The sequence below is a fragment of the Sodiomyces alcalophilus genome (assembly GCF_042370955.1).
Source record: "Sodiomyces alcalophilus JCM 7366 unplaced genomic scaffold ACRALscaffold_5, whole genome shotgun sequence".
Lineage (NCBI taxonomy): Eukaryota > Fungi > Ascomycota > Sordariomycetes > Glomerellales > Plectosphaerellaceae > Sodiomyces > Sodiomyces alcalophilus.
Window position 1 is genome coordinate 4761328 of NW_027263536.1, and position 12730 is coordinate 4774057.

Sequence of the window (12730 nt, forward strand, 5' to 3'; positions counted from 1 at the left end):
TATTCTAGGATATAAGCCTTATCGTGAAAGCGAGTAATAAGCGATCGGATACTAGTCGTAAAAGGACCCTATTAAACTTTTAGCATTTAGATAGTCGTTTTAGTTAGGGGAGCACTCCGGCGATGGGTCGGCGTGCGCTTGCTAACCTAAGTAAGACCACAGACTCGTGAAAGGGGGCGCTCTTAACGGGTTAAAAGGCCTCCGCTTGGGCCTAGAGCCTTTATAAGCGTAGCCTAGCACGCGCGCATTTATAGGCGGGTACTATAAGTATAGTGAAAAGGGTAACTATTCTAAGCACTATGATAGTAATAAGGAATAGCGGATAACTAATAATAGGGCAGCGAAGAGTTATACCCGTGTTAGTAACGTATATACTATATATAATACGCTTAATCATAATATTCAGGTTAGGGAATTTTACTCATCAGGAAATACATCGGCGTAGACGGGGGGACCGAACTTATACCAGATAAGCGGCCGGGGATTGCTAAGGGGGGGTAATAAACTCTATAGCGATAATAATCCGTTATAGGAAGGAGATTAAGTTTAGCGTGGATTTGGATACCTATACACAGGTAGATATTATTAGTCTGGTATTAGTAGAGCGCCTAGGCTTAAAACCGCTTTTAGAGGTTAAGACTCTAGAGATCGAAGGCTTTAATAATAACCCGGCGAGGGTCCACGGAGCGTATAGCCTAGCTTTCTACCTACTAGACGTAGAAGGATAGCCACGCCTATTAACGAGGGCTTTTCTATATATAGATTAACCTAAGGGTACTAAGTAATTACTACTCTTAAGCGATAGTATAGGCTAAGAAGATATTATAAACAATATAGCCTACTAAATGTTTATTTATAGGCCGATCGTTGATATAGACCCCGAGCTATAGGCTCGCGAGGTTATTAAGAAGTAAGCGAAGGCGTATATAATATATATCGCCGCTACTACTGCTATCGCGCTGGGTACGCCGGATATAACTATCCTATCCATAGATAACGATAAGGTTATATACGGACTAGTTATCGAACTACTGTCAGAAATCACTAATTACTAGAATATGTTTCCGGAATAAGCTATAAAGGAGCCGCCCTTACTAAAGGACGCTGACTATATAATTAGCCTATAAGATAGGAAGAAACCGGTATTTAGGCTATGATATTCTTTATTTTAAGCCTATCTAAAGGAGCTAAAGAAATATATCGCTAAAAGGATAACGAGCGGTCGTATCTAATAGTTAATAGGCTCTATAGGCTTACTAGTACTATTCGTGCCTAAAAAGGATAGTAGCTTATAACTTTATATCGATTATTAAGGGTTAAACGCTATAACGATTAAGAATAGGTACCCTCTACCCCTAGTCGGCGAACTATTAGATAGACTTACCGGGGCGAGGTATTTCTTAAAGGTGGATATCCGAGATACCTATTATAGGATCCTGATTAAGAAAGAGGACCGCTGGAAGACGGCGTTTGAAACACGGTACGGCCACTATAAGTATATGGTTATACTATTGGGCTAATAAATACTCCGGCCACCTTTTAAGCGTACCTTTACTAAGCGCTTATCGGTTTACTAAATATATATTATATCGCTTATCTTAACGATATCTTTATATATTCTATATTAAAGGAATAGTATATAAAGGACCTAAAGAAGGTCTTAGATCGGCTTTATAGGGCCTGGCTATATATAAGACTATTAAAATACGAAATTTATTATAACTAAGTGGATTTCTTAGGGTTTATAATAACCGGCGAGGGTATGATAATAGACCCAGAACGTATATATATAGTCGCTAAGTAACCGGCGCCCGAGTCGTTCTATGATATCTAAGTCTTCCTTAGTGTTATTAATTTCTATAAACGGTTTATTAAGGGGTATTCGAAAGTTATAACGCTATTAACTATACTCTTAAAAGGTAGTTAAGCGAGTAAGAAAAAGGCACCGTTTAAGTTCCCTAAGAGCGCTAAGCGGACATTTAAGTAAGAATAGGTTATTGTTAGGTTAGCGACTATTCTATACTATTAGAATCCGGTACTAGATATAAGGGTTAAGACTAACGCCTCGTATAAGGCTATTTCTAGAATTCTAAGTTTGGATAAATTTGGCTACGAGTAGTAGGCTGTACGCGCGGAAGAGAGGAAAATCAAGTAAAAAGCTATTGAATTCGTAGAATCATAGGATTACTGCTCATTGCGCGAGCTTCAAGCTATGAAGCTGTATATGTAAAGAGCTGACTTCTGAGATTTCTCCCTGGATCCGAGGCTGGCAAAAGACCTTGAAAGATTGAGTGGCGACAATTACGTTAATAGCCTACGCGACGGTTATCACGCCACGTTATTAGCTTAAGTAATAACTAAGATATCGTATTTACGATTCCTAGTGTATTTATATATTATACATTATAACCTAAGTATATATACACGTATAATACGTGTAGTATCATAGTATAGGTTAAGCTGGTTATAAAGTAGACGTTAAGTTATATAGCTCTAACTATATTCTGTTTATTTTAACTTGGATATTATACTTATGATTATTATAATTATTATAATTATTACTTAGTATATAGATAATATTAACAGAGGATAATAAACCTCTCCTAAGGGCTACGCCTATAGACCTCGAGACTTAGGGGTTGAACCGTTTATAGAGCTTATAAGGCCCGAACAGCGCGAGGAGCTTATAACGCTTATAGGGCCAGAGCTAGAAAAGCACTCTTCTATAGTCGCGATTAATCACTAACGCCCGGATAGTCACCTTCCTACTATACCGGAAACCCCTCCTTAGGCAGGGCTTATATATTACGGGTTAACCCCATAGAGATAATCCGTTAGAGCACCGGATCTTCCGACCAATCACATCGTGTTTCTAGTGGGTCGCCGCGATATTATATTTAGGTTATAAGCGCTTATAGAGATTTCTCCTTTTCCTCCTTTTCTCCTTAGCTTTAGATAATTTAATTATTCGGCCTTACCTTATAAATAACTTATAGCTAGCCGCTTATATACTTAAAGCTTAGCGAAACCCACACGCTACGCTAATAGAGATAGACTACCACTTTAATCCACCTCCTAGCGCTCCGTTACGCCTAGTAGGCGAGTTGCCTAAGGCTACGGAGTAGAGGAGGGAGATTATTAACTCTTTATAGACTTAGGTCGTAACCTTAACCACCCAGATCTAAGAATAACAGAATACAATTAATCAGCTACTATAAGCGATATATAACTAATAGTATACGGCTACGCCTCGCCTTAGTATACTATTAGAAAAGACTATATAAGGCTCTTAACCGCCTACCCCGACGCCTATACCCGACCTAACGCCTTTTTCGAACCTTAGGACTAAAACACTCCCGTTATTATAGAAGTTTAATAATAAACGCTTAGAGTACGCGGGCTAGTTATCCGAGATTCACGAAAAGCTCCTGCTCGATTAATATCTTTTCTAGAGCCCCCCGCGAGAAATAGTACTTTATTAACGCCTATTTAGATAAAGCCCCCGCCGCGTTATCGCCTCCTTTTAGGCTATAGGCGGAACTAATAGTTAATATAACCCCGAAGACTTCCTTAATTACCTTAACCGTATATATAAGGACGTTAACGAATAGCCTTATATACCTAACACCCTATAAACGCTATATTAGCACGAAGACTAAGTGTTCGGAAGTTTAGTGCTCGGTTTTAAATAATAACTCGCTATCGCCGGTAAAGGTTAATAAGATAATACTATAAAGATTCTATTCCTAGAAAGAGCTCTTCGTAATCGCCTTCGTGCTGCTTTTATTACTGCGAAACTCCTAAATAATTACTATACTTAGGTAATAAAGGTATAGAGTATCGCTTAGAGACTCGAAGCTCTTACCTCGAGGCCACGGTTTAGCTAAGCACCCCGTAATACTAATAATAATAATGACGCTTATAACTATAACGGCGATATAAAGATAGGAGGAGTTAATCGAGTATAGACCGAGAGAAAAAAGATAAGAGAGTGCTATAACTATAAAAAGAAGGGATACCTTACTAGCAAATACCGCTTAAAGAAGAAAGACGCCGAAGATTAAAAAGACAACCGTGTGGCTAAGGTCTTAGCGGCCTTAGATAACAAGGCGACCTATATAGGAGTCACGGATACTAATAAAGACTCGGAAAAAGAATAGCTCTAGTATAAAAAACGGGTACTAGAGCCTATTATAAAGGAATAAAGGGATTAGAAAGAGTTTATATTATAGTCGCGTAGTAGTTATTTAGCTCTTATACGAGCGCGGATAAATAAGAAGTTAATTACCGCTCTTATAGATACTAAATATAACTATTACGTAGCTATAACTAAACGTCTTATAAAGTCCCTCCGCCTCCTGTTAGTCGATAAGACTAGAAGACCCCTCTTAGGGTTCTCTAACACTATAGGGTCTACTAAGAGCTCCGGTATCGCCGTATACGATCTTAAGATCGGTGGATATATATAACGATTATTCGCTTATATAATACTAGGATTAGATTATAATATATTCCTAGGAAAACCCTGCATAGAATATAATAATATTATTTACTATATAAAAAGGCGCCGCCTCTATTATAAAGTAGCCTGGATAGATATCCGACTATAAGGCGAAGCGAAGCCCGATAATATTAGAGTAATTCGTGGAGCTTAAATAGTAACCGGATCGGTATTCGCCGGTATTATATACCGGTTATAAAGGAAATAATAGTTTAGAAAGGAGGAACTCGCGCTTTATATAATTAGTATTAAGGATATTGATAAAGCCCTCCACGGTAAGTCCCCGGTTAACCCTCAGAAGCATATTCTAAAGGAGATCCTATAATAATTCCCTAACTTATTCTTAGACTTATAAGCGAACCGCCTCCCCCCTTACCGCCCTAGAGTTAACTATAAGGTAAACCTTATATAAAGTCCTAACGGTAAGGAACCAAAACTAGCCTAGGGCCCTCTTTATAATATATCTAGAGAAAAACTATTAGTCCTACGGAAAACCCTTACTAACCTAGTTAATAAGGGGTTTATACGAGCTAATAGCTCTGCCGCCGGAGCTTTAGTCCTGTTTATAAAGAAGCTAGAAGGCGGGCTATAATTCTATTACGATTACTATGGACTAAACGCGATTAAATAAAAAAACTACCCTCTCCTACTAATCACCGAGATACTCCGGAACCTAGAACGAGCTAAGTGGTTTATAAAACTTAATACAGTTACCGCCTTTTATAAGATCCGAATAGCCGCCGGCTATAAAGCGAAGACCGTATCCTGAACCCGATTCGGCTTATTCGAGTAGTTAGTATACCCCTTCGGACTAAGTAGCGCCCCCGTGTCCTTTTAACGATATATTAATAAAATGCTTTCGCGCTACCTTAACGACTTTATTACTATTTATATCGATAATATCCTAATCTATTCGAGTAGATCCCTCTATAAGTATAAAAAGAAGGTTAAACTAGTCCTATAATCTCTAAGCGACGCAGGGTTAACGCTTAACCCGGGGAAGTACGAGTTCAGCGTAAAGACTATAAAGTACTTAAGATTTATAGTCACCGCCGGTTAAGGTGTTTCGTGTAACCCTAATAAACTAAAAGCGATCCGTGAGTAGGAAGCCCTAACCTTAGTAAAGGGAGCCTAAAGCTTCCTAGGCTTTATAAGCTATTATTATATATTCGTAGAGAACTTCACTTATATTATAGCGGCCTTAATAAGACTAATAAAGAAGGACCGGGCTTTCTCCTAGGGTCCCGATGGATAAGTGGCTTTCGAAGACGTTAAGAAGAAGTTCTAGGAGGAACCGATCTTACGATAATAGGTTTTAAGTAATAAGACCTTTATAGAAACCGATTACTCGGGATTTATATTAGGAGGCGCCTTAGCTTAAGAAGACGAATAGGGATATCGTTATATAGTCGCTTATTACTCGCCATAATTTATAGGAGCCGAGTATAATTACCCCATTTACGATAAGGAGATACTAGCGATTATAAGCTACGTAACGTATTAAAGAGCCGAGCTCCTAAGTTACGGTCGCTTTACGATTCTATTTAACTATAATACTCTAGAATACTTTATAACGAAGAAGATACTTAATAAAAGATGAAGCTAATAGGCCGGCGAGCTAGCCTAACTCGACTTCGTGTTAGAATACTATAAGGGTATAGATAATTATATTACTGATACTCTCTTATAAAGAGAATAAGATAAACCGAAGGACTTCTTAGACGAACAGGAATAGGCTTAGTATATATAGTTAATTCTAAAGACTTTAATCCCTATAACGATCCGCCTCCTTTATAAGAACCTATAAGTATTTAAAGCCGACGATAAGCTATAAGGGCTTCAGGATACCACGGTAAAGGAGGACGAATAGTACCGCCTAGCTACCTAAGCTATATCCGGAGGGCGATTAGTAGTTTTCCCCCTTATTAAGTCTCTAAGCTTAGATTACCGAATACGGGATTATATTACAAGCGTTATTAACGTTCTAAGACGGCCTATAGTTACTAAGAGCTTAAGAGGGGAGCACGCTACGAACACGAGTAATCTAGTCTATACACGACTCTATAATAAGAGGCTACCTAGGGCGAGAGAATATAATCGCCTTTATAGCGAGACGCTTCTTTTAGCCGGGGATAAATAGAGATATATATAGGTTTATACGGAACTACGACGTCTATAACTAAAGTCACGTGTAGAGGAACGCTAGATAAGGACTCTTAAAACCACTTCCGATCCCTAAATAAATAAGGAGCGACTTATCGATAGACTTTATAACGGATCTATTACCCGCTAAAGAGAACAAGTATAAGTACCTATAGGTTATAAGTAATCGGCTAATAAGGGCTATTACCCTCGAAGCGATAGACTTTATAAAAGCGGAAGCTTATACCGAACGGTTCCTATACTATTATTTCCGGCTCTACGATATACCTTATATAATCGTAAACGATAAAGGGTCTAACTAAATGAGTCGTTTTTAGTAATACTTTTATAAATTAGCTAGGATCGAATAACGATTAAGTATAGCCTACCACCCTTAGACTAACGGCGTTACCGAGTAAGCGAATTAAAAAGTATAGGCGTACCTCTAAGGTTTTATTTACTACGCCTAAGACGATTAGGATAAGCTACTACCCGTAGCCTAACTAGCGTTAAATAATCGGGAGAGCTTAACTATAAAGATAAGCCCGTTTATCCTAAAACACAGATACCATATTAACCCAATCCAGATCTACAAAGAACTAAGTAGCGATATTTAGGAGTTTATAGCCTATAACCTACTCTATTATCTTTAAGAAGCTATAGAGTTGGCCTAGCTATAATAGTAGCTATATAACTATAATAAGAAGAATCTACGAATAGATATTATATTCCTGCTAAACGGTTCTAAAAAGGCGACCTTATATAGCTCTTACTTATAAACTACTCTACCCCGCGGCTATTACCTAAATTAAGCTGGCGATATTAGAAGTATAGAGTAACTACGGTTATTAACCTATATATAGTAGAACCCGATATACCTTTAAGTATATACCTAAGGTTCTATATAGACCTTCTATAACGCGTAAGTAAGGACCCGCTCCCTGGATATATTCTATACGACCCCTAACCTAGCCTGATTCGCGATAGTTTAGAAGAAAATAAGTAGATGGTAGAAGAGATCCTATGCGCTAGGAATAGGAAGGTGGGTAAAGGCGTAGTAAGAGAAGCGTTAGTAAAGTAGGAAGGGTACGCCTAGATATTCTAGGAATCGACGGAGTCCTTATAAGAACTAAGCGCCCTGGATCGTTACGAAAAGAAGTATAGCCCGATCAAAACTGATAATAGACCCTATAAGCGTTATAAAAAGAAGAAGAATTATAAGAAGGGTAGTAAAGGTTAAAGGAAGGTTAGAAAGATAGTACAGCCGCCTATATTGATTAAGTCGGGACGGATAAGCCCCGCCCTTAGCTGCCGGGTATAGGCGTTAAGGTTAACGTTATTATAACCGTCCTTATAACCGTTATCGCTTTTAGGGATAACGGGAGACGGCGCTAATAGCGCGACCTTAGCCTGCGTATCCTTTTTCTTTCCTATAAAGGACTTAATATCCTTTACCTTATCGGTTATAGCCCCTATAATATTCTTAACTACCTGTATAAACCGGTTAAAGCGGTATAGGCCTTCTACCCCTATAAAGGTAATCGTTATACTAGGGATAAGCGTAATAATAATAGGAGGCGCCGTGATAGGTATAGGTCTACCTACCACGATATTAGAGTCCCTATAGGGGGGGAGGCGGTAATATATACTGATAAGCGAGGCTTACTGGCTCCTAAGTTAATAGGCGGTAAGATAGACTTATCCTCCTACGAAGTGCTAGAAGCCTTTTTCGAGACGCCCGACGCCTTCTAGAAGGCTAAACGAGCCGCCACGAGCGCCTTTATTACCTTAGGGCTATAAAAGGGGTTATTATTAACTACCTTTACCGTCTTTAGGAGTGCTACCAATAGACTAGTTATCTTAGGCGGAGGAGGAAGGTATTTATAACCGCCCTTTATTACAAACAGCGTATAACTTAATTACGTAAAATAAGCGATGGATCTATTAATTTAATTAACTCTATGGAAATCTCTGATCGTAGTGCTAAATTCCTGCCCTTATTCCTACGGCAGATCCACTCCTACTTTCGGGCCCGGAATAACCCGTTCCGGGCCTGCTTTAGGCCAGCCTATATAACACCCCCCTAACTAAATAACTACACGATAGTTACTTAGTTAAAGTTATTCATAGGCTTCTTCCATCGATATATCCCCTTGTATAGCGTCCACGTAGCTTCTATCAAACTTCTCTTCTAGCTCCTCTAAATACTCTAGTAAGATCTCCTCTAGCTTATTTATATAAAGAAGTCCCTGTATATCTATCACTCCTACCTGTTGATATTATACTCATAATAAGTCATAATCATAATAATAATAAGTATAATATCTAAGTTAAAATAAACAGTATATAGTTATAGCTATATAACTAGACGTCTACTTTATAACCAGCTTAATATATACTATAATACTATACGTATTATACGTGTATATATACTTGGCTTATAATATATATTATATAAATACACTAGGTATCGTAAATACGATATCTTAGCTATTACTGAAGCTAATAACGTGGCGTGATAACCGTCGCGTAGCCTATTAACGTAATAGTCGCCACCTAATCTTCCAGGGTCTTTTACTAGCCCCGGATCCAGGAAGAAATCCTAGAAGTCAGTTCTTTATACCTTCGCGTAATAAGCAGTAATCCTACGGATCTACGAATTTAATAGCTATTTACTTAATTTTCCTCTCTTCCGCGAGTATAGCCTACTACTCGTAGCCTAATTTATTAAAAGGTTATAAGCCCGGGTTAGCAAAGAAGGAAATCTACTCTTTTTTACCCTATTATTCTACTCGAAATACTAAAAAGACTCCCGCCTGTTCAGGCCACGCGAAATCATAAAAAAGACTTCTACCTGCCTTTTCAGGCTATCCCTTTATCCTCTCCCGGTCGTAGATCCTTATCTCCGACCATACGAAATCACTTTATCTCCCGAAGATAGCTAATCGAATCGAACCGTTTATTCTGATACCACGGTTCAAAGCTCTTTATTCTTCCTAATACGGTCGCTAAGAGTCGTGCTAAGAGGCCAGCTCTTTATTCCTATTCCGGAAGAACTACACGATCGGAATAAGACTCTTTATTATAATCGGATATACTATTCCTTTATTTTACGAAGGGCTTTTTAAAAAAGAAGAAAAATAACGAATACGTGGATTAAATATAAAGACTCTTATAACTGCTCCACGAATAACAGCTATAATGATTAAGCCACTTAACCTACCGCGCTGCCTATAATAATATATAATAATAGGATATCGTAACGTAGTAGATACGCTTTTAGTAAAAAGTCCGCCCATGGAAATCCTGTTATTCGCTTTATATAAGTATCGCTTTTCTTCGCGCCGCGAGATCTATAAATAGCTTTATCGTTTAGACCCACTTTTAGACCTACTCTTCGAAGCTAGGCTAATCAGAATCAGACCTTTAGCTTAGTATTCTTTATTTCTATCCTTTATTAATAACGTAATAAAGAAAAAGGAATAAAGGAAAATGAATAAAAATAATAAAAATAAATCATTAAATAACTTAGTTAATTCTAACTTAAATAAATAATAAAAAATATCGTTCTGCTGCTTAAAAATAGCCTAATAAGAGACTAGTAAAGAAACTTTAGTCCGGAAGCTCCAGGGCAGCATAGACTATTAAAACTGGACTATAGGAATATGCGCTTACTTCGCTTATAAAGGAAATATATTAAAGACGTTATAAAGCCCCTTCTAGTAAATCCTTCTGTAAAACAGAAGGAGGAGTCTTTAAAGGTAGCCAGAGACATACTCTCTGCTCTTTTAGATAGTCCCTTAACCCAGGTTTAAGGAATAAACAAAGCTTCTAAAGTATAGAATAAACTAAAGGATTTATATAAAGTAAAGGGATTCTAGGCCGCCTATATCGTCCTGACTTCTTTTTTTAACCTTTCGCCTTTAGAATTCCCTAATCTTAAAGCGTATTTATATAAAATATAAAAGAGACTGCTTACCTTAAATCAAAGAGGTATATCCTTTTCTAATAAGGTAGTCTATACCTGGATTCTTAATAGTCTCGATAAGAGGTACGAATCTATAGTAGGGTAAATACCTTAAGCTCTCCGTCACGATATTATTAGTTATATACTAGATAAATTAATAGCGGAATTAATAGATACTTTAAGAAAGGTCGATTACCCGTCGAATACCGTCCTTATATAAGGTTCGAAGTTATAGAAGAATAAGAAGCCCTGGAAAAAAACTAAGGGTTTATTCTATAAGAACTATAAGAAGCCTGGCTATACGCCGACTAACTACTACCTTCATTATCCTAAAAAAGCACCTAAGAACTAGGTAATAAAGGATAATTCAGGATTAAGGAGAAATACCTAGAATAGGGTAAATAAATCCTAGTCCTCTTAAAAGGATAAGGAAAAGAAAGGAGGAGGAAATACGTGTCTCTCTTAAAGAGAGAAGCGTATAATAAACCTTATACTGAAGGTAAAGGAGTAGCACGCTTTAGATACGTCCTTAGAAATGGAAAACGACGAGTCTGCTACGGTTAATATGATTTTAGATTAATAGAATTAGTAGCATGATTAGCCGTAGGAAAAAGAAAAGGAAAAAGAATAGGAGGACGATAATAAGGACGAAGAGGCCGGCGTTATTTTTAAAGACGTCCTCCCTCCTCCGTTTCCTCTTCTAGACCATCCTAATCCTTTTATATAGGATTTAATGGATATAGATTAGGTATTTATTATCTCTTTTAAAGTTAATAATAAAGGGAATAAAAATACTAAGCTTAATATAGATTAGTTAGTGGAAAAGATTTATAAAATATAAGCAGAAAATAGTATTAAATTAGATCTGAATTTCTGTGTAGATAGCGGGGCTACGGCGTATATTATTATAAATAAAAGGCTCTTTTCTACTTATAATACTGAAAAGAGAGCTGTTTATTAGGGTTAGGTAAAGGAAATAAAGATATAAGGTAAAGGAGACTGCGTTATAAAATTCAGGGATACTAGAAAGCTTCTGCTTTTAAAAGAGTGCCTTTATATGCCGGAAATAGGCACGAATATTATTAGTCTCTCTTGTCTCAATAGTAAAGCTCGCGGTCTTACTAAAAACAAAAAGCTTTTATTATTTAATAATAAAAAGCCCCTCTTTCTTTATATAACGGCTCTGCTTTATAACGGGCTATACTAGGCTGCAGCACGGGCACTATCGTATAGGGGGGTTAAGTCTTAGAAAATAAATATAATAAATACTAGAAAAAACATAAAGAAACTGTTGCAAAGAGGTATTTTACCTAAAGAACAGTCTTAAGACTTAACTAGGATAAAGAGGTTTCAGAGGTTTAAAGAACAGGCTTTAAAGAAACTAAATAAATAAAGAAAGGGGTTAGTTAAACCTTAATAAAGAAATAATATAATAAAGAAACCTTAACCTCTTTAACCTCTTTTACCTTAAGAAGAGCTTTATAAATAAAGAGGCCGTAATAACCGTCGAAGGACTACCTTTATAACTAAAAATATAACGCTATAGTATAACAGGATAGATTATATTAACCCTGTTACCTTAAAAAGTCTTTGTACTAATACTCTTTAAAAGGATTATAATATAACTAATAAAGAGTTAACTAAAATACAGAGCTATAATGGCTATAAGAGAAGTAAGTCTATTGTACTTACGAATAAAGATTTAGTTAATAAATATAAGGACTTTTCCTATTTAGAAAAGGTTTATATGGATCTTTATAGTCCTATCGAACCTCTTTCTTATAATAAGAAGCGTTGGATTTTATTTATACTAGACCGTTCTACCCGGTTCCTATAGGCATAACTGCTCTTAGAAAGGTCTAAAACGACGGTAGTTATAGCTATAAAAGAGTGGAAAGCTTAGGTAGAAAATAATAATAATAATAAATATTACTTCTTGATTAAAGAAGTAGATATAGATAGTGGAAAAGAATTTAATAACGCCTCTTTTTAACGCCTCTTTAAAGGTGTAAAATATAATATAAAACCACCGTACACTTATAAAGCTTAAGGCTCTATTAAACGAGTTATAAGAACTATAATAGAAAAGGTTCAAGCTCTTCTTTTTTACTTAGGGCTGC

General features: G+C 36.8%; 1 protein-coding gene across 1 annotated transcript; it reads left to right on the forward strand.

Moving 5' to 3' along the window:
* Positions 1 to 1316: 1316 nt before the first annotated feature.
* ACRALDRAFT_2106795 (uncharacterized protein) lies at positions 1317 to 5339 on the forward strand (the record flags this gene model as incomplete). Its single annotated transcript, XM_071023309.1, has 2 exons — positions 1317 to 1502; positions 5295 to 5339. Coding segments are annotated over 2 exons (231 nt in total), but the record flags the coding sequence as incomplete, so codon positions are not given.
* Between the last annotated feature and the right edge of the window lie 7391 nt (positions 5340 to 12730).